The sequence below is a fragment of the Gopherus evgoodei genome, chromosome 8 (assembly GCF_007399415.2).
Source record: "Gopherus evgoodei ecotype Sinaloan lineage chromosome 8, rGopEvg1_v1.p, whole genome shotgun sequence".
Lineage (NCBI taxonomy): Eukaryota > Metazoa > Chordata > Testudines > Testudinidae > Gopherus > Gopherus evgoodei.
In genome coordinates this window covers 11287444-11310975 of record NC_044329.1, presented here as the reverse complement: position 1 = coordinate 11310975, position 23532 = coordinate 11287444, and the positions used below count along the sequence as shown (strand labels likewise).

Sequence of the window (23532 nt, the reverse complement as noted above, 5' to 3'; positions counted from 1 at the left end):
GCGCTGCAGGGAGTGCTAGGCGGCTGAGTCTGTAAAGGAGCCCCGCCCTTCTGGAGGCACGGAAGCGGACGGTGGCTTTAGTGGCTCTTTGTTGGCCTAGAAGCTTCTAATCCCCCCACCAAGCCCCTCAAGCCAGTCAGCCGGCGGGGGGCATCGCGGCCGCAGCGGTGAGTGCGAGGGGACGGGGGGCGTTGCCGGCCTGAGGAAATTAGCTCCTGCGCAATATGGCCCTGAGAGCGGGCCGAGCGGCGGGGCTGAGGGGAAGGGGGCGGAGCAGCCCTGGAAACGCTGTGGCCGTGCTTGGGGCTGGAGTGCTGCTCGGGGCACGGACGGGGGGGTGTTTGGGCCGAGGAGGACGCGTGACTGAATGAGAGTAGGGCGGGGGCGGGGTTGGGCCGGGAGTGAAGGGGGAAGCGGTGAGGGTGGCCAAGGGGGGAGGGGCGGGACTGAGCGTTGTGGGGCGGGGGTGATGCGGGCTGTGTACGGGGAAGGGGGGCGGGGAGCTGCCGCAGGAAATGGTCATTGGCCTCTGAGACCTTAATTCACTCTGAGCCCCAAAGCCGCTTCTGCTCCTGACGTCTGTCCTGGCGTGTGCGTGTCCCCGGTGGTTGTTTATAAACAGCGGCCCAGCTGCTGGGTTTATTATAGGCTCCTCCCCCTTTAGGGTTGGGCGTTTTCAGACTGGTGCCCTCAGAGTGAGTGAAGATCAAAGTGAAATATCCCTGACCTCTCCAGTGCTATTAAGCAAAATCTTCTATCAGACACTAAACTCAGTGTGTAATAGTAAAACATCTCTTCTCAGATAAGAGATGTGCCAGATCTAGTGGGCGAGAGGTAATGTTGTCATTAACTGAAAGGAGCAAGTGTTTCAGAGAGACTCTGCATCTGATGAAGTGGGTTTTAGCTCACAAAAGCTTGTGCCCAAAGAAGTTTGTTAGTCTCTAAGGCAGTACTCCTCATTGTTTTTGCTGATAGAGACTGACACAGCTACCTCTCTGAAATCTGTTAGGCTTGGCTGAGTTGATTATTATTTTTTTTTCATAGATTATTAGGGGTGGAAGGGACCTCAAGAGACCATCTAGTCCAACTCCCTGCTCAAAGCATGACCAGTCCCCAAATGGCCCACTCAAGGATTGAACTCACAACCCTGGGTTTAGCAGGCCCTTTCAGTTTGTAGAGGAAACTAAACTGGGGGCTTACTCCAGAGACTTCTCATAGTTGTTGGTCTCTGCAAATTTTTTTTTAAAAAAGTGTCAGATTAAAAAAGGAGGATTTTCCTAATTTGGAGTGCACCAGAATACTATTAAAAATAAGGGAGAAATGCTGCAGGAAACACTGCAGGAATCATCTTGATTTCTATTCTTCCATAAAGAATAGGTAGAGTTGATAGGTAAAAATACTGTAGGGAGGCTTTTAAAGTGTTTCATTGGAGCAATGAATAAAATGTATAATAAGGGGATTTAAAGCAGCTTTAAGATAAAACTGAAAAAGGGGATTGGTTTTCAAATAGAAGCTTAACAGGATTTTTGAGGAGCTACAGTTTACTACTGGGAAAAACAAAAGATTAGTGGGTAAAAGTAGCCAACAAATTCTATAACTTAAAAAAATAAGTTATTTGGGCTAACAAGTTAGAACCTTTTTGAAAGTCTGGCACCCACATTCATATTTAAAGTAACTGTCATTCCTCCATCCTTTAATGTATGTCAGAATGTGTGTGATAATGCAATCAGTTGTTATGAAAGATTTATACGAACTGAAGAGAGAGCAGAGTATGAAGAGAGCTTATCTTTTTACATTCAAATAGTATTCTGAAGTAAGTGAATTCCAGTTGTCAGTACTTGTAGGACAAAGTTGCACAAAATGAAACATCCGTCTCCTGACCAGGGTGGGTGTTTATCTTACAAAAATATCAAGCTGTGTCTTTCCTCTGAAATAGCAGTAGTCCCATCTTAACTGATACTTGAGTATAATCAGTCTCCTACTACTGGCTTCACTCTTATTTCTTTAAGCATTGACTTTCCCTTTATTTAAGACCTGATGCTGCTCTCAGTGAAGCCAATGGGAGCAGACACTAAGCCATTAAACTCCATTAAAAGCCTAGAGCAGGGGTTTGCACAACAAAGGTTGTGGTGACCTCAGTGCAGCCACCAACTCTTGCTGGTGGCTGCTCTGACAAAATTTGCTAAAATACTTTAGGAAAAACAAATGAATATGCACATATGTTTCCAAATCGTAGGAATTGGTTTTTTTTTGTTGTTTTGGGTTTTTTTGGCAGCCTCAATAACAAAAAATAATGTACAGTTGTATTTTGGCGCATCTGACCTCTACTTGCCACCCCTCCCCCCAATTTTCTCTAGCTCAGGGGTCACGCGAGCCAATTTTTGATGGCACGTGGGGCAGGCTGAGCTGTTCAGCCTGCTGCCACTCTGGGGTTCCCGCTGCTGGCCCCTTACTAGCCGGGGTACCGCTGCCGGTCCCACTCAGCACCCGCTGCTGGCTTGGGGGAAGGAACCCTGGGCTGGTGGTGGGCTGAGACCCCGGCTGGCAAGGAGCCAGCAGCCGAAACCTCCCAGAGCTGGGTCGGGCTAAGCTGCTGAGCCCGCCCCCTCTCTGGCTGGCTCCTGCCAGCCCGGGTACCGCTGCCAGTCTCATTCAGCGCCAACTGCTGGCCTGGGGGAGGGATAGCTGAGTGGTTTGAGCATTGGCCTGCTCAACCCAGGATTGTGAGTTCAGTCCTTGAGGGGGCCACTTAGGGATCTGGGGCAAAAATCAGTACTTGGTCCTACTAGTGAAGGCAGGGGGCTGGACTCAATGACCTTTTGAGGTCCCTTCCAGTTCTAGGAGATAGGTATATCTCTTATTATTATTTTATTATTACAAGTCAAGTCAAAGCTTTATCTTTCTCTGGAAAATTGTCAACTCCTTTTTATCACAACTCCTGATTTCTAAATTGATCTGTGAAACATTCAGGGTTTCTCTGCTATCTTTTACTGGGGTTAAGCAGTATCTCCTTACACTAACATGGCCTATCATTTATAATTTTTTGCAGCTTCAAAACTCTAAATAGCTTATTAATCTTAGTTGTCTAGAAAACATGTTAAATCAAAGTTTTTTGGTGAAACACAAGTGTTCATAATACATATTTAGCTATTTATGATTATTTTAACTTAAGTATGTAGCTTAATAGCCAAGCTGTCAGTTGAGCAAAATACATGTATTTTTTTGTCAGAGGATTCTGTTTTGCTTTCAACTCCTATTCCAGTTGGATGTTCCAAATCTTTGCCACTTTTTGACCTGCCCGCATAACTTCACCAAGAAGAGGAACCAGCCCTCAGCACCAATCAGAAACTGTATAAAACCAGCCTTGTTTTGTTCAGCAATTCTCTCCTTCAGAATAAAAAAATACTGACAGAGAACATGAATTTTGCCCAAGTGACAGTTTGCATTTTTGTTTCTCAACTTTTTAACCGTTCAGTCCTTGCTTGGATCAAAAACTGCAAAGAAAGTTTATGAATCTTTAGGTGCAGGTATTTTATGCCATGAAGTTTGTGTAAGACCTGTGAGACTTTACCAGATTGTACAAAACTTCTTGGGACATAATGGGTTGCAAGAGACATTTTATCAAGGTAATCATCGAACACTTGCCCATTATTTTAGTTCCAGTCAGCAGCATACTTCAAGACTGCTTCCCTGAGCCCTCTCTTGTGGTGTACCCATTGGCCAACCTTATGTGTCTCTTTCCCAATTTGTGGTTTCTGTCACCACTTCTAGATGCCTAAAGAAATACCTGTTTTGAAGCTAAAGTATCTTTAAGTAAAGTCTCTTCACATTCTTTGTTTTCTGTACTTGTTTAGTAGTTCATCATGCAGCAGTATAAAGCTATTTGCTTAATCTAACACCAATAAGATGTAAGTTAAACAATAAGGCAAAACAGCTGTCTATACTCCGTACAAATACTTGGTTATTCCCTACAGTTTAGTGACAAGGTTGGTAGGATCACTTATGTTAAGCTTTGTGTGCAGTTGCCAGTTATACAACCTGTCAGATCTTATGGTTATTTAGCTCTTATAACATTTGGTTAAGTTTACCTTGAAGCCAATGTGAAGTGAAAATTCTTTGCATAAGTGGATTACCTTTTTAATAAGAAATAAATACCTTGTTATACTTTGTTAATGATTAGTCACATTTAGTGTCACATTTCTTTTTCAAGTAGATGACATTGCACTATATGCAATACTTTTTATTTAGTTTTCCTTAAGGAAATTTCTTTCTTTAGACTGCAGGAGTCTGCTTTTTGAAAACCTTAGGTTACTTTACATTTTCTGTCAGGTTTCCAAAACTTTAATCAATACTCTCTCATATACAAACACAAACCATTATTAGACTAAATGTAATTGCTTGATTTACTGTATAAATCTATATTGTGAACTTCTAATATTTCAATAAAATGAAAAGCGAAGAGAAATCTACTTCATTACAATTATAGTTTGTGGTTAGTTTAAGTCCAACTGTTGCATAGTTACTCAATCTAATTATATGTGAAACATAGAAGGATCTGTTTGATTTACTGTATAAATCTATATTGGGAACTTCTATGCATATTCAGTATAGGAAAAATAAGAGGAATGTATTTAACCATTAATTGTAAATTATGATGAGCTTAAATAACTATCTGTTGTAGTTACCCCAACCTAAATCTTAATGAAACACAGAAGCATCTCCTGCTTTTTGGCATGTTGCGATTCATGAGTGCGCTATTGGTCAAAGTTGTAATAAGCAAACCACCGAAGATGATATTGGAAAACTTTCTTAATATGCAAAACTAAGTTTGAGATAATTTAAGTAGAAGGTGCCTTAGACTGTAGTTTCTCAAGTTGAACAATGATGGGAGGAATACCAAAGTGCTGAAAATAGGACAGATTGGATGAGTGAGCCTTTTGTTAGTATTTTTCAGAAATACAAACAAGTACTGAACTAGCATATTAATATCTACTCTATGCTCTCACAAAAATAATCTTACTGATCTCATTATAGGAAGAAGATTCTTAATGCTGTTTTAAAACAGATGAAATTGACAAGAAAGCTCCTTATATAGTAGCATAACATGATAAAGAAAATAAATCTTTGACACAGGAAAAACAAGGAAAAGCCTACATGGTTGCTCTTTAATATACACCACTACCTTGATATAATGCGACCTGGTATAACGTGAATTCGGATATAATGTGGTAAAGTAGTGCTCCGGGGGGGCAGGGCTGCACACACCAGTAGATAGAAGCAAGTTCAATATAATGCAGTTTCACCTATAACATGATAAGATTTGTTTGGCTCTCAAGGACAGCGTTATATTGAGGTAGAGGTGTACGTCGTGGTTTCTGTGACTTTAGATGACATTAATACTTAATTCGGGTAGTGATTTTTTTTTTTTATTTTTTTTTTTAGTGCTCATGGCAACAAATGACTGGTAGCATTGGATCAGTAAAGCAAATGTTTAAACTCCTCCATATAATTTGGCCAATACAGGTTAAGACTAAGCATATAACCCATCTTTCAATTGCATGCTTATCTTCAGCAGAGACTACCAATTCTATCTGTAGTATTTGCAATATGGAAAAATATCCACATACCGTTGGGCTGTCACAACCAGACTTGTTTTTGCTATGCTGAGGGATGCTAAATGTCAGTAGGAAAGACAAAGGCTAATGAGATGATTGTAGTTCATTATTAACTGACTCATTCTTATACCAGATGGAATCTCGGCATTAGATTTTAAACTTAAAACTTTTGGGGTGATTTTTATCTAGACAGGAAGTGAAAGCGGACAGATGCTGGTGAATGCCCCATGGCCGCGGCTACCACAGTTCATTCATCCACTACCCACCATAACTTGGAAGCTTTCTTTAGGTAAGGAAATTGTCTCAGACTGTCCTATACAACTTATAAAATTGGTCTTTTGTAGCTAATTATGTTGGTTCTATAACTTCATAGTTGTAAAATATCTGGGCATGTTGTATGTCACAATTGCTTTGTTTTCAGTTGTGACTTTATGCATAGTATATTTGTGTCATTACTAATTATAAATTATTTACTGTGTCAGTTTTCTTGTATACTGTAATAATTGATAACATTGTTGCAGAAAGGTAGTGCATGTGTAGAACAACCAAAAGTGATCAAAAGGATACAGTCAACTTCGAAGAAAGGTTGTTGTTGTTTTTGTTAGGAACATCATGCAACAGTAGGATTTACAAGTAATTAATACAAGATTACTGTAACTGAGAGACATTGAAGTTAAAAAAACATTCTCTGGATGCTATCCACAGATTCGGTCTTGTGTTTTTGATTTGCTTAACATCAGACGAGTACAGCTCCCCAGCTCTTAGATTGTCTTACTTGTGTGAGCAACACCATTTTTCCTGCCCACGTATGGAATCCCTTTATAGACTTTCTTGATCAAGAGCAATGGTACACTTGTGATGGTGTTTTAATAATATGGTATTGATTGTGTAACTTCAGTCCCTGTAATTGTACAACTAATGATAACTGGGTGCATTCTGAAGGCAAAAAATGGCCCACGTTTAGAGCTATGCACCTTAAGAGTTCCCTGCTCTATTACAAAACTATTTGGTGAGTGGATGTGATGAGACTAGCTTCTTCGATAGTGCTCTTGGTTTAATTAAAATACTTGTATTAGAATTCTTAAAGAATTCTTAAAGTCCCTCATGGGTTTCCCAGACTTTGCAGGTCAGTTTGTCTTTGGTCGATGACTTCACAGGTCAATTCATCTTCTGGGACTCCTCCCTGCCTTCTGGTTAAGGAATCCTTTCATACATACAGGATGACTCAGCAATGGGATGGATGTTCAAATACCTGAAAAGTGCTGATGTTAGACAGGAACTTCCACATTCTTTGGAGGTATGTGTGCATGTGCACCTCTGATTCAAGGCTACCTTGATTATAACACCTGAAAATTAGACTAGTTAACTTCAGTTGTAGAAAATATATTGTAAACTACTTTTAAGAAATAGCTGTATACGTAACATACATCTTATTTCAGATTTTAGTTAATTCCAGAATGGAACAGAAGGTTCTGTGAATACTAATGTATTAAAGGAAAATAAAAAATAATCTACATTAATGGTGATTGTCCATGATCTATAAGCAGTAAACTTTTTTTTCTTCTTTTTTTCCCCTCTTCCTTCCAGTTTGTGGTTCTAAATTTGGTATTGCACAACATTGTGATGCAACTATGCAAGAGTTTTAAAATATAGAAGTATATATAATACCAAAACTATATCAGATTCAGAAATAGCTAAACTAAAATAGTATGATAGTTAGTGTAGTAATTACCATATTTTGTTGTTGCTGTCAACCTGCAGTCTGCATTTCATGTACCATATATATTAGCATTTACAAGGTACTACTTATTCCACTCTTTGGCCCCACCCTAGCATATGGGGTGTGGTCACAGTCTTGCATTCTCATGATTCCCAACTGCCCAAACAATCCTTGGGGACCAATGGCAGCAGCCACAGTTTACAGCAAGCCTCTGCACCCTACCTCCTCATCTGTACTGGATGTCAAATGTCAGCTTTTGAGCAACTCGCCCTTTATGTTTAGAGAAAGGGCATGCACAGTTTTCATAGTTGTATCATTTAGAAGATGTAGAGTCATGGGAATAGAATTAAAATTTCAGCAGTGTGTAGTAGTTTGAAATTTTGAAGTGAAAATATGTTGCATGCAAAAAGATGCACTAAAACATAATATTGCAAAGGCGAGCACTCAAAATTTGGAAATGCTGGGATTAAAGTTGCCAGTGTAGCCTTAATTCGGCCCTCCTGTGTGATCATTGTAATGCATATGCACAACATTTTTTTTTCCATATGTGCTGATGGCAGAGGAATGGTGAGACTCTCTCTGGAGAGTTGTTTCTTGGGCACAGACTCTTCTTCTCATTTTCTCCCAATCATGACCCCCTTCTTCCCTGTCTCTTCCCCACTCCTCATTCATAGGGCAGTTCTCCTTACCTAGCAAGCCCCAGTTTCTACTCCTGAGGCTTCTTATTCCAGTCTCTTTGTCCAGCCAGGCCTAGTCTCACCCCCCTGAACTTCCAGTCCCAGGTCCCCCCAGCCTCCATCACCCACCATCTATGTTCCCTATCCCCATGGTCTCTTTCCCAAGGCTCCTCATCTAGTATGTGTCATGTCTCCCTTCTCCTTACCCAGCCAGTCATTATGTCTCTGATGCTTTTTCGGATTTTGGTCACCCTGCACACAAGTGCTCATCCAGTCACAATCTACCACACCAAATTTGGCTGTTGTCCCTCTTCATTCAAATTGAGATCCCCTCTTCCATCCTGCCTGGGCCCAGCAATGATGTCATTGAGAGTTAGTCTGTGCTATCAGTTCTGGTGTCCAGCCTGACCTGCAGCAGTCTTGTGCAACAATATCCAGGAAAGTCCTGCTCAGCTCCAAGCTGGGGCATGCGATCAAAATCGTAAGGGAGTTTAACTGTGAAGCTCTAGCAGGTCTCTGCTGAGTGTGTGTAAGATGCAGTTTGTCAAAGGTCTATAACTTGGCCAAACCTGGGCAGATTTTCACAGAAATAACAAGACACATCCTTGAAACAAAAGACTCCCCCTTCCAAATGAAAGTCCCTTGTGCAAAGCATGTGGTTGCTTATCAAAGAAGATGATGCTGGAAATTAACGTGGGAAAGTATGTTTTCCCTATGCCTTATTCTTAGAAATAGCTGAGCTGTTTTGGCATTTTTTTTCAAAAAATTCAGCTGGAGAAAGACATCTGGCATGGAAAATTTCGTCCCAGGCAGTATAAAGTTGTCAAAGTTACAAGGAACCAAAACCAGGATCTTATAATGGAACGCTGCCAATTCTGCCTATAATATCAAAATATTAACTTTAATGTTATACTGCAGATCCATTTAGTGATTCTCTGAACAGTTGTTAAATTGGTCAGTTAGATGACTGTCTGACATAACGGTCTGAATAGTGAAGCAATACGTTAAGTGTATATTAACATGAGCTAGTATGCTGTTCTTCTTTAAAATTGTAAAAATCAAATTCTTGATTAGATTTGAAACACTCTTTTCTGTTAGATCGGAAAAACTTACTATTTAATCAGTTAAAAAGACAAAACTTCAGTTATATCTCCCAATTTATTGTGACTTTAGTCACCATTTCTTTTTTTAACATGGTTTTCCTCTCCCTATTGCTGTGTGAATACTACACAACAGGAAACTTAAGTACAGTGAAACGGACGGTACAAAGAGCAGAATACTTATCTCATCTTTCAGTTACAGTAATCTAGGTGGTGAAACAATAGTAGATGGAAGAAATAGTTGTATGAGACTGTTCTTGGACCTGATTACCTTTCAAACTTGTATTATGAAACGTATGCATGGGGTCGGGGAGGGCATACTTCTGAATTAATCATTTAAAGTATCTGAGGAGTTTCTTACCTTTCTTTGTATTGTCTCGTGTTTTTTGTGTTTTTTGCCATGTAAATATGATCATAGTTCACCATATTCTTTAAAGTGGATTTACTGCTTCTGAAAGTTGCTGGATGATTTCTCTGGGGACTGAAGTCCTCTAGCTACAAAGCAAACAGTAGTGATGCTGGTCGTAGTGAGGTATCTCTTCATAGAACTACACCTCTACCCTGATATAACGTGACCCGATATAACACGAATTCTGATATAACACGGTAAAGCAGTGATCCGGTCGGGGCTGCGCACTCCAGCAGATCAAAGCAAGTTCGATATAACGCAGTTTCACATATAACATGGTAAGATTTTTTGGCTCCTGAGGACAGTGTTATATCGAGGTAGAGGTATTGTTAGAATGCTCTTTCCCACTGGTAACCCCTGCGTTGAACATACCTACTTCCTGTTCTTCAAAGTGGTGTGACCCTTCAGTCTTGTTGAGTTCCTTACTAACCCTGGAAAATCAGGTAGCATCAGTAGTGGAAAATGTCATCTTTCAGTTTTCTAGAAAACTGTCATTTTCTCTCAGAATATGGATCACTGCAGCCAGATCTTTAGGTTTTTTCATATTCTAGATGCCTTAAACTAATTCTGACATTAAATATGAAAGCTTTGTAGGCATACTATATTGGGGAGAATACAGCTACTCATCTTCTCAGTGGACTAGGATACCATAAACACATCATTTGTGTGTCATAGTCTTTGTTTGCTCCCAGTCTGCTTCTGTTGCCAGTTTAAAGTCATCTTCTTAATCTTCAGCGCCCTCAGTGTAGCGGGAGCTGCCTATAACATTGACCATATGTCCATCTAAGATCCTTCCTTCCTTTTTGATGAAGCTCCATCATATCTAAAGCCTTCATGCTCATTCTGTCTCTGGCCTCTGCTGAAGTGGCTAACAAGGATGCCAGTTATGATGTGGGCATGTGATCTATTAAGATTCAGACTTGACCGCCAGCTCATTTGGGGCCATACTGTTAGTCCACTTTCTTCAGGGAATGGTGGGGTACACGCAGTTTTACCCCCCTCCTCCTGTTTGGCAACATGAAGCTGCAGCTCTAATGCAGCTGGGAATTTAGGCATCCAACTGCCATTGGCTTGCCCAGCTACCATTTGTGCCTTTGAAAATCTCCCTGTAGGTCTCCAAACCATAGGGATATTGGAGGGATATAAGCCAATAATATTAGGAACCTGGAAGTTCCTGAAAAGGTATAAGTACATCAGATGTGGTTGGATGTTGACATATCCTTAGTAAAGAGAAGGTGCTTACTGGGCTAAGAATTACCTTCCATATTTTAATCGATTAAAAAAACTTCTTATAAAGTTCCTGGACTAAAAGGAGAAAGAAGGGGTTTGTTGTAGCCATGTTGGTCCCAGGATATTAGGCAGACAAGGTGAGTGAGGTGGTATCTTTTATTGGACCAGTAAAAGCTTGAAAACTCTCTCTCTCTCTCTCTCTCACCCACCAACTGAAGGTATTACCTCACACATCTTGTCTTTCTAAGAAAAAAATTTAAAAAAAACCCCTTTTTCCCCCAGACTGTCCTACAGACAAGCAAAAAGTTAAGCTTTTCATCACTGAGATTAATTCTCAGATTTCTATAGTACCCTGTAAACTACAAAATACTGGGTGAGAATTGTTTAGTTTTCATGGACATTATTTGTAGAGAAGTAAGAGTTGACATTCAGTCAGAATCTTTTATCTGTGGCATACTGATAAACCCACTAGAGATTGTATTAATAACTTCTTGGATTAACATGCGTTGGTTTGCATTCTGTTTAATTTACACTTCTTTATATATTTTAAACTGTAATATGTACTGAAGTCTGGTCCATAGAGTTCAATACACCTTTACCCTGATATAATGCTATCCTCGGGTGCCAAAAAATCTTACCGTGTTATAGGTGAAACTGCGTTATATTGAACTTGCTTTGATCCACCGGAATGTGCAGCCCTGCCACCCGGATCACTGCTTTTACCGCATTATATCTGAATTTGTGTTACATCGGGTTGTGTTATATCAAGGTAGAGGTGCATAACCTTGAATAACTCCATTTTCATGAGAAATGGGGAATTGAACTCCCTCTAATCCCAAGGACTCATCAAGGTTGATAGTTTTTGTTTCTTGACTCCTGTGAAGTCAGATTCAAATATTTAACAAGTTTGCTTGAATTGTGAGTGCTTTCATCTGTTAAATGTCTAGAACTAGTTTTGGAAACTGACAGAAGGCCATAATATCTTCAGGAATTGGTTAGCACTGGAAAAATCAAAGTAGGAAGGTCCCTTTAAAGGAATTTGTAATGGGACATAATCTATGCATGACACTTTCATTTCACGTTCATGCTGTCATATACCTAGCCACAATATGTACTGGCCTTTATGTGGTTACATATTATGAAAATGTAAAATGCAAACAAATCACAATTAAATAGGTCCTTTTAGACTAACTTCATCGCTTTTTTATGGTTAATTTTTTTATTGATTTATTTACAGAGATTGTGTAGGCTTCTGAATATGACATGCATCACAGGGTTTCCAATAGAATTATGCAGTTTTACAATTTGTCAAAGTGCAAGACTAGACAGTACAAAACTACAAAGGCATAACAATTTAAGGTAAATTTTATGGTAGGCCAATAGGAGAGCTCTTTCATTGCTAATAAAACTAATTTGTTTGAATCATATGCTGTAGCAATTTAGATTAAACCTATAAACAGGCACAAATGTATTGTTGCCTTATGTATGCTGTCCTGTGATTGTGGAATTCTTAACAGCAAGTCTCCAACCATAAGGTAAATCCTTTCTGAAACCTCACTACCCATAAGAAATGAGTCGGTAGTATCTTTCTTTTTATAGTTTTTTAAAAAAGCAACCCTGAAACCATGAAGTTATGCACATGCCTAAAATGAATTACCACTTCCTTGTTTTTCTGTAACTCTTATCCTCATTCCTTGCTGCCCAACTAAATTTAACCTCGCAACAAATTTACAAGCTGATTTCTTTTTGTGAAGTATATAGTACATTTTTTGTGTGCTATAAAACTTGAGGATTGCAACACTTTGTTGCTTTTTTAGGCCAAGCTCATTGCATACACCAAGGGCTGCTTGCATTTCTCAGCATGCTTGTGGAAAAGAGTACTTTGCTACCCTCCAGCCCTCTCTATTTAAGGGACTACTAGAACCCTGCCCCCTCAGCTGCTTCTCCCATGCTAGGCTCCCTGAGGGTTCTATGTGCCCTTCATTTCAGGGTCCCTCATTCTCCCAGCCCATGTGGTCTCTACATCCCCATGCCTCCCTCCTTTTACGCTAAGGGGTCTGTTCCCACCATTATTTATCATCTTTTGATCTGAAAGATAGGACATCCAGTGAATTGCTGTAAAATTGTATTGGGAGGATGAGAAGAGATGAGACAAGAGGTTTTGTTATGCTGGAAGGTGTTAGTGGATGCCATAACTAGTTCTTTGATTGATTTATAGACAGTTATATAGAGGGGCTTGAAGCTGTGACTGTTCAGTACAGGTGGCATTGTATATCCCAAATTAAGAGAGTTCTGACAATTGATACCTAGAACATTCCTGGAAATTCTTGGTCAATTTAAAAAAAAGTGGTCAGTAATAAACTAGCCTAGATAAACGTAAATGTGTAAAATGAAAGGTGAAAACTCTAAATCTTTTCTTTTATCCGCTATATCTTGTCCCCACTCTACCAAAAAAAAAAAAAAAAGTGAAGCATGTCAGAAGCATTGAAGTTTTAGGTTATGTGATTCAAAAGTTATCCTGTGGGTTCATCCACTTTGTTTGATCAGTGTCTCTTGCCTTGCTTTTATGTGCAATAGTACTTTGTGTATTTGTCCTTTTTCTAAAAAGGAACATGGGTGAAAGTAGTCATTCGGAAGTGCATTGAATTAGATTTACCTGGACAAGTTGTTCGGTAGTTTGGGGGTGATCCTTCCTCAGACTTCACAATCCAATGGCATTTAATTTTCCTGTGTAGACAAGCTTTAATACAGATGAACAATTTAAAGTGGATTGATTAATCCGCATTAACTCTGTGCAAGTGTCAAGACAGGATTTAAAGTGATCTTAACTTGATTCACTGAATTAGTCATTTTAATGCTAAACACTATGTGGACACTCTTACTCAATGCAGTTTAACTAATCCACTTTAAATTCACCCCTTTAATCGATTTGGATTATTTTTTGCTAAGTGTCCCTATTTTGACAAGCCCTATTTTGCCATATTGGCTAAAAGAATAAGATAAAAAGTGGCATGGCATTTCACAGGTCCATCGGTTTGGGAAAAAATACAGTGTACCTTAAACTATAACAAAGACAAATATGCTCTTAGAAATTACTAATGGACTCACTAGTTTGAGCCTTCTTAGTTAAACCTGCATATGATTAAATTTATTTATTGTATTTATTTTTGTAGAAGGCAGTTGGTGGTATACTTGCATGAAATACTGTCAAAGGAAACTGCCCTTGGGTAGCTCATCTGGACCTAGGAAACTTGGTTTCATTAATGGTTACAGAGCATACCATATATATGGAAATGAGACTCTGGCTACTGTATGTACATTGTATCTAGTGCGGAGACATTTTGTATGGTGGTCAGATATACTTAGGCTTTGCTAACATGTCTTTTTTTTTTTGTTTTTGTGATATTCTGTACTTTTCTTAGAGATCTATTGTACTTGAAAACATACAGAAAGCTTTGTACCTTCATTACGTCACAACACTCTAGTAACTGAAATTGTTTGCTCTCAAAATGAAGAGAATCAGGCAGACTGTTAAAACTGAGAATCCAATTCTCCAAGCATCACAAAGATCAAAAAAGCAGAAAACTTTTTTCTATGGATCATCATTTGGCAAGTCTCACCTGCAAACCTTGATGGACTGGGGAACCCTGCCACTCCATGTAGTTTTACATATTTTTCAGTTCCTGCCTTTAGTAGATCGAGCACGGGCATCTTCTGTTTGCCGAAGGTGGAATGAAGTTTTTCATATTCCTGACCTGTGGAGGAAGTTTGAATTTGAGCTTAACCAACCAGCTACTTCTTATTTAAAATCGACTCACCCTGATCTCATTCAGCAAATTATCAAGAGACATGCTGATGATCTGCAGTATGTCAGCTTCAAGGTAAAGATAGGAGTGGAGGCTTGTTTTGTCACTTTTCAGGACAGTTACGTTTGGATGTCTGTAAATGGTATCACATCTCCATCCAAAAACCTTTTTATTTATTTTTATTTTTTAAAGAATAAATTGGGTATGACTATTGAATGCATGGAAAGTTATATTCAAAGATGTTTGCAGCAATTTTTTTTCAGAAGGAAGAAGTTGCTAAGATTATGTACTTCCTATACATGCACAGTATCTACTTCACATGATTTTCATAGCCTGTTTGTATTTAATTTAGTGTATTAAAAAAAAAAATTATTTTGCACAACTTTGTCATAATTTTGACATTAAATAGTAGCTATTCTACCTTTTTGTGTTTAAAAATTACAAGGCCAGTATTGTCGGTGGAAGTATACTGTGTGGATAGGATGTCAATCCTAGTTTTAGAGTTTTTGTTATAGTGGTTCTAAGTCAGAGATGGGCAAACTTTTTTGCCTGAGGGCCACATCTGGATATAGAAAATTGTATGGTGGGCTATGAATGCTCTCAAAATTGGGATGGGGGCGAGGGCTCTCTCTGAGGGTATGGGATCTGGGTTGGGGCCAGAAATGAGGAGTTTAGGGTGTGGGAGGGGCTCTGGGCTGATGCAGGGGGGGTGAGGAGTGGGTGAATGAGGCTCTGACTGGAGGTGCAGGCTCTGGGGTGGAGATGAGGGGTTTGGGGTGCAGGAGGATGCTACAGGTTAGGGCTGAGTGCTTTGGAGGGCAGGAGGTGACTCAAGGCTGTGGCAGGAGGATGGGGCACTGGGGAGGGCGTGTCTCAGGTAAGCACTGGCCAGAGCCTGCACCCTCAAGCACTCCTGGAAGCAGCGGCATGTTCCTTTTCCGGCTCCTATGCAGAGGCGCAGCCAGGCTTCTCCCCCAGCCAATGGGAGCTGTGGGGGCAGCAGTTGATAATTATGAAGAAGAGGCACGAACTATGAAATTATGGTATGCGTTAACCTGCAATTCAATACTAGTCATGCTTGCAAATTGAGATGTTGATAAAGAAAGGCAGAGATGAGACAAATCAAAGATAGATGGATAGCCTTAAGATGTTTGGTGTTATCAAGACTGTCAGAACATGGTTTATCTGATAATCACACAGTGTAATAAGTGGTTGTTTGTAGGCAAGTACTTTTCATGACTCTTTGCTGCCTTCAAATTATTAACTGCTTAATAAGCTTCACATTTCTTTCTTGGAGCAAATAAAAGTTAGTATAGGGCAATCTACTAGTTAAAAAAAAAAAAACCAAAAAACTGGTGCTACTCTATTTTGGATATTAAATATATTTTATCATGCTGTTGACTTTCTAGGAAGCAATACAAAATGACTTCAGTGTTTTAAAATTGTCTTCTAGGTTGATAGTAGTACTGAGTCTGCAGAAGCTGCCTGTGACATCCTTTCTCAATTGGTGAATTGTTCTATCAAGACATTAGGTTTGATTTCAACAGCGAAACCAAGTTTTATGAATGTCTCCAAGGTAATGTCCTATGGACTCTCAAATTTTATCTTGCTAGATAGTGTAACAAATCATTTAATATCTAAGCATGTTAAACTATGTAGATATTATTGAATTAAAAAGAAGTAATTTTTACAAACCCAACACTTTAATTTTAAAGTACACAAATGCACAAAGTTCTATTTTTTGCCATATATTTCTCTAAACACTCATTTTCATGTGTGTCTTTTAAAGTATGATATAGATTTGACAACACTTCATTCTCAGAACTTTTTGCCCAGCTGATACTGGCTTCTAAAAAACTAGTATCTATATATCCATGACTCTGGGTCATGTGATCTTGATTACAGGACTTCAATGAGTCTTAAGCCTGTGCTGAAGCATGGTGCTTAATCCAGATTTGGAACATCTGGGAAGCAAATGCATGGCACAAGACCTACGGTTGTCCGATAAATCACACTTAACTCATGCGATTTAAATAAAAAATTAATGGTGGTTCAAAAAATTAATCATGATTAATCACATTGTTAAACAATTTAATACATTTCAGTTGGTATTCTATGGTTGTATGTTTTTCTTCATTTTCAAATATATCTATTTCAATTACAACACAGAATAAAAAGTGTACAGTGCTCACTTTATATTTTTTATTACAAATATTTGCACTGCAAAAATGATATAGTATTTTTCAGGTCACCTCATACAAGAACTATAGTGCAGTCTCTTTATCATGAAAGTGCTCCGTACATATGTTTTGTTTTGTTACATAACTTCACTCAGAAACAAAGCAATGTTAAACTTTAGAGCATACAAGTCCACTCAGTCCTAATTCTTGTTCAGCCAATCATGAAGAAAAACAAGTTTATTTACATTTACGGGAGATAATGCTGCCCCCTTAATTACAGTGTCACCTGAAAGCGAGAACAGACGTTCGCATAGCACTGTTGTAGCTGGCGTCACAAGATATTTACATATCAGATGCGCTAAAGATTCATATGGCTCTTCACACTTTGGCTATTGTTCCAGAGGACATGCTTCCATGCTGATAACGCTCATTTAAAAAAAGCATTAATTAAATTTGTGACTGAACTTCTTGGGGGAGAATTGTATGTCTCCTGCTCCGTTTTACCTGCATTCTGCCATATATTTTTTGTTATGGCAGTCTCAGATGATGACCCAGCACATGTTGTTGTTTAAGAACACTTTCACTGGAAATCTGACAAAATGCAAAGAAGAAACCAATGTGAAATTTCTAAAGATATCTACAGCACTCGACCCAGGATTTAAGAATCTAAAGTGCCTTCCAAAATCTGAGGGGTGAGATGTGGAGCATGCTTTCAGAAGTCTTAAAAGAGGAATAATCTGATGCAGAAACTACAGAACCCAAACCACCAAAAAAGAAAATCAGTCTTCTGTTGGTGGCATCTGACTCTGATGAAAATGAACATGTCGGTCCACACTGCTTTGGATTGTTATCGAGCAGAACCTGTCATCAGCGTGAATGCATGTCCTCTGGAATGGTGGTTGAAGTATCAAGGGGCATATGCATAGGTGGCGGGTGGAGCACCACTCTGGGGAGGCTAGCCCCCAGCTCTGCCCCTTCCGTCCATGGCCAGAGCCATGAGACCCCTTCCCCTCTTTGGCTAGAGGAGCCCCAGATCAGCTGCAGCCCAGAGCTCCCCCATATCTCACACACGCACACCCAGGCCAGGCCAGGCTGGCAGAAGCCCCAAGCGAAGCCTGGAGGAGCTCGGGACTTGCTGTGATAATGCTTCACTTTCCTTCCCCAGACCCAACCTGCCCGTGGCCCAGGGGAAAAGCATCCATAGAAGACACTTTTTGATATGCCCATGCGGATTCTGGGGTGGCTGAGGAGCTGATATGTGCCTCCTCTGCCACCCTGGAACCTGCATGGGGCATAATAAAGCAAAAACTTCACCACCAAACCATGCAGCCAGGAGTCCAGTGGCCGTGGCCGCACTGGGGGAGGCAGAGCTTCCCATAGCCTATTATCCCGCCGCCTATGGACATATGAATCTTCAGCACATCCGTCATGTAAATATCATGATGCTGGCTACAACGGTGCCATGCAAATGCCTGTTCTCGCTTTCAGGTGACATTATAAACAAGCAGCAGCATTATCTTTGACAAATGTAAATGAACTTGTTTGTCTGAGTGATTGACTGAACAAGGAACAGGACTAATTGGACTTTGTTTTATTTTTGAATGCAGGTCTCTTTGTATATAATTCTACATTTGTAAGTTCAACTTTCATGATAAAGAGATTGCACTACAGTACTTGTATTAGGTGAATTGAAAAATACTATTTTTTTTACAGTGCAAATATTTGTAATAAAGAATAAGTGAGCACTGTAAACTGTATTGTTATAACTGAAATAAAAATATTTAGAAATGTAGAAAACATCAACAAATTTTTTTTTAAAAAATCATGATTAATCACACTGTGAAACAATAGAATACCATTTATTTAATCGCTTGACAGCGCTATTCAGGACTCCAAAATTGTAGTGGTATGAATCAGATCTCCAGAAGTGAGGTGCTACAATACTTAATTTTACATATGTAAGTATATCCTTCCCTTTTTTCCTCTCAGTGAGCTAGGGTTCAGTTATCACTCCATCAAATGTTAGTCCTGAGAGATCTCAGTTCTGTTTCTTGATGAATTTTTTTTTTTCTTAATTTGGTATTTTTACTTACTGGTATTGTGTAGCTACTTCAAGCTCTTCATTGTTCACTTTTTTTTTTTTCTCGAAAAGAGGGGAAATGAGGAAGAGGGCAGAACTGCTTGTGTTCACTGTAAGCATTAAAATAACCCCTAGTTTGGGAATAAGTACTGTATTCTTTATTACATAACTTAGGGAATTGATTTAAATAAGAATTTATAATTACACTAATTATTTTACCCCTTCAGCCCATGTAAGACCAAACTAATGGTTCTACCTTGAGCCAAAATTTCAATCAATTATGCTATGGATATAACAACATTAGATGTCCATTGAAAGATAACTTCCACCCCCGCCCCCACCCTTGCTTTCTCTGAACAGGCTCATTTTGCATCAGCACTGACAGTAGTTTTTGTAAACTCCAAGTCATTATCATCCATCAGAATTGATGACACACCAGTTGATGATCCATCTTTGAAAGTTCTTGTTGCTAACAATAGCGATACTCTAAAACTTCTAAAAATGAGCAGTTGTCCTCATGTGTCACCGGCTGGTGAGTAGTAAATCTGTTTGTTTTTTAAAAAGGAAGTAGTAATGCAATAGTTACTGTTGAGGATGCATTTCTGTTAACTTATTTTCAGGTACTTAACATTTGGAGTAAATTATTCTTCTACTTAAAATCTTTCATGCAAATTCTCAGTTCAAATATGGTACTTAAACCTTCCACTTGACTAGTCTCAAGTTGTCTAGAGCGTGGGAAAATGTGGTCTTTAATGTCAAGCATTTTTGGAGTAATCATAGTGAAAGGAAAGCAGAATAGTATTGATATACCTTTCATATTACTTTAAATTTTTCTGGTTTTATTCCTGTTTTTGGGATTTGTCCATGCTTTTTCAATCATTCTAATGCTTTGTTTTACTTCTGTAAAGAATTAAATTTTAGATTTAAAAAAAAAAATGTAAACCTTCCGTGCACTTAGCCCAACATGAAAGCAAGTACTTGTTTATATATAGTACTGTCTCTTTCTGTAACATGAGTATAAAGGACATGACTCTTGCTGTGTGAAGAAATTTGCTTGAAATAATGAAGTTGTAAGTATTAAAATTCATGAACTGCTCATAGCATGCACAGTATCTTCTAAACTAATCAACTTCTGTTCTATAACATACTCAAGCTAACATGAGCATGTACAGTACCTGTATCTCTGTTCATTGAAAAAACGTAACTTTGTCGCTTGGTTGTTAAAAATCAAGTAATGTAGTGCAAAAGAAGCTTTAATACAAATTTGTGGTGGGAAATTAGATAACATTGAATTTTCTGAATTATGTAAGGTATTGTAAATATTATGCATTTATGTATGGTCATAACTTTATCAATGACACACTGCATATTCTGAGTCTAAAAACATCTTAAAGTGACTTAACAAAGTTTGAGCCTCTGTTTTTCTCAACATAAACATTAAATGAATTCAGTTGTGTATTGAGGCTTTTTGAATGCCAGTTCAGTTGCTGTTTTCACAACTAAAAATCAAACTGTATTCTTAAATATCATTACTAGTTAAAGCTTCTGTGGACCAGATTGTTCCCTTAGTAACAGATGTACAACTCGTTTTCTTCAGATTATGCCTCTAATACTTGTCCCTATTCATTGCATTCAGTGGCTTTTTACAAGTATGACAGAATGAAATTTGGTAAGCAGTTCTGTTGGTATACAAATAAGCTAAAATTCAGTGCACACTGTCACAGACATAGGCACATTCTAGGACTAACAGGAGTAAAAAGCAGTAGGAGGAAAATAATCACTAAAATAAGCAGATACGAACGCACAAGAGAAGCAGAACCGTGGAGAAGGAAGATTCTATATTTATTTAGCCATTTTTCACAGTAGAGCTTCATTTTATATTTTACACTAACTTCTTTAATTAAAAGATTTGTTTGACAGCATTAGGGGTGCCATCAAATATGAACTATTATAAAGCTGACAGCTTTGAAGTTTTTCACAACCTACAAAACCAACCCTTTCTATTATCATTGCTTTTCTGGAAATATTAGATATTGTTCTAGAATATGGGTATGCCAAAAAGAATAACACATGGTTTAGTGGTTTGAATAAAATATTTTAATTTAAGCTAAGTATACAAACATACTGTACTTTATAAAAGAAATAAATATATGCAATTTATGTATTTCAATTGTTTTGTCTTAGGAATTCTTTGTGTTGCTGACCAGTGTCATGGCCTTAGGGAACTGGCTTTGAATTATTACATACTAAGTGATGAACTGCTCCTGGCTCTTTCAAGTGAGAAACATGTTAACCTTGAACATCTTCGCATAGATGTTGTGAGTGAAAATCCTGGACAAATTGAATTTCATACTATTAAAAAGCAAAGTTGGGATGCACTTGTTAAGCACTCCCCCAAAGTCAATATTGTGATGTACTTCTTTTTATATGAAGAGGAATTTGATGCATTTTTCAGAGAAGAAACTCCTGTTACGCACCTTTACTTTGGTCGTGCAGTAAGCAAAGCTATGTTAGGTCGTATTGGAATGAACTGCCCCAGGTTGATTGAATTGGTGGTGTGTGCTAATGGACTTCAGCCACTGGACGATGAACTCATTTGCATTGCTGAACGCTGTAAGAACCTAACAGCGATGGGCCTCGGTGAATGTGAGGTTACCTGTAGAGGTTTCATTGAGTTTGTAAAGATGTGTGGAGGGAGACTCACCCAACTTTCTATTATGGAGGAGGTACTAATTCCAGATAATGATTACAACCTGGATCAAATTCATTCAGAAGTCTCCAAACACCTTGGAAGAATGTGGTTCCCTGATATGATGCCTACTTGGTAAACTAGCTATAGAAAGTATTACTATATCATCAAAACTGGTTAGATCAAGATGTTGCTTACTATGCAAATAAGAAATTATAAAAGTAAAGCATCAAAACTTAATTTTAAATTTCTCAAGTTTAATGAACTGCATGTAGGCTAAAATGAAGTGTTTGACAATGTTAGATTCAATTAGAAAATAGAATCTCGTATGCTTAACAATAGATACATTGAAAGGATGTCTGTGAGTTAGAGATATTTCTTCCTCCAATTAAATTAAGCACATTCATTTGGCCTCTGTTCAATTAAATTGTTCCATTAAACATAGTTAGTACGAAGTTTTTAAGGTGTTCGTCTTTCTGATGTGGTTAAAGGGAGTCAGAAGCTAGTCTGCTTGATAGGGAGTTAAATGGAACTTTCAGGTAAACTATTACTTGCATTGTTTATCCACTTGTTCACTAATTTTTTGTTGAACATGTAGAACAAACACTTTGTATCATAATAGCAATCTGAAATAGTATAGCTTATTAAATCTGTTTTAATGTGCTTGTATACAGGTGTTTGAGTATTGTGGCAAATTAAGGACTTATGCTGCGATAAAGAAAAAGCTTTTTTTATTTTAACTTGCACTCTGGACTCAATTTTCACTTTATCAGTAAGTTATTCCATAAAGATAGTGTTTTATAATTCATTGTTTCTCCTCCTATGTACTGACTTAACTGTACAGGAAAAAAACAAACCTTGTTAAAATTGATGTACCTAAAATAATTCATGTTTCAATTTTTGGCTAAGCAGTGAAGCACTTTAGTAACTGTATATAAGAAATAGTAGCTCTTTCATTTGAGAAAGTGTATGCTTTTATCGTTAAGACCATTTTTTTTATCTTAAAGACTAAACTGTCAGGATTCTGGCCCATGCTCCCTTCACAAAGGGTCTATTAAGATGTCCCAAAATGGTGACGGTTGTATTCCTTTTCCTGGTGTAGAGATGGCTATGATATCTCAGTGACACTAGCACAGAAGTATGCTGGTAGGGAGGAGCGTGTGATTGGGATGTACCAACTGGATGCAGTTATTTTCCCACCTGACACACACAAGTTTAGAGCAACCAAAGCTTTCCTAATGCCAGGGGCCAAACTGGCCCCATTAAACCCTGGGAATTTGGGAGCCTCAGCTGTGCCTCACAGAACTCTCTCCTAACCACTAAATCCTCCTATAGTGAGTGTCGGGGGCTGATCCTGTTTTCATTAAGTAAGCAAGACTTGCAACCTAAGTGAGTGTCCTGCCTGTTTTAGGACTGTAGGATTGACTTGTTTCATATCTGCACTAAAGAATCCTGTGATGAAGGCAATCTTTCTTTTACTTGAAATGGGGTAAAGGTTGTTAGTACAAAGTAGAACATGTGTTTGTTTTTCGTGATCCACTTTTATACACTAATATAAATTTGTAGTGCATTGTACCATAGTTTGTCTATTTACCTGCTTGTAGCAGCAAATCAGAGATGTGTGCATTTGGTTGATCTGTATTAGGATTGTCATATCAAAGTAAAAGCCAAGTAGAGTCACTTCCTTTGTTAACCTAACTTCTCTGTTGTACAAATAATTTTGGGTTAGGTGTTTGCTAACTCCTCCATTCCCTCAAACAGAATAGTTTGAAAAGTTATACACAACATAAAATAAGAGATTGTTTGTTTGTTTGGATAACACATGTATTTGAACTGATCAATAATGAGTTTGTAAAAACTACGTAAGACAAATATTGTAGAAAAGACTGTAATATCACTTGTTAACCAAGCAGTTCATAAGTGGTAAATTTATATAATCTAAATTAGTTCCAAATATTATTTTGATGAGGATTTTTGTAATTTTTGTTTAAACTGTAAATTTAATAAACTGATCTAACCTTCCCAC

General features: G+C 38.4%; 1 protein-coding gene across 4 annotated transcripts; it reads left to right on the top strand.

Annotated features, from left to right (window-relative positions):
- Positions 1–14: 14 nt before the first annotated feature.
- Positions 15–23532, top strand: LOC115655757 (F-box/LRR-repeat protein 21-like). Of its 4 annotated transcripts, none has more exons than XM_030571537.1 (7): positions 15–167; positions 5805–5904; positions 6835–6912; positions 14174–14632; positions 16011–16133; positions 19178–19349; positions 21002–23532. In XM_030571537.1, exons 4-7 carry the CDS (start codon positions 14261–14263, stop codon positions 21643–21645), a joined length of 1311 nt encoding a protein of 436 aa, XP_030427397.1. In that variant the 5' UTR covers positions 15–167; positions 5805–5904; positions 6835–6912; positions 14174–14260; the 3' UTR covers positions 21646–23532. The 4 variants fall into 4 exon arrangements, with proteins under 4 accessions (XP_030427397.1, XP_030427395.1, XP_030427398.1 ...); XM_030571535.1 differs by having other exon boundaries at positions 6773–6912; XM_030571538.1 differs by lacking the exon at positions 6835–6912 and having other exon boundaries at positions 5809–5904.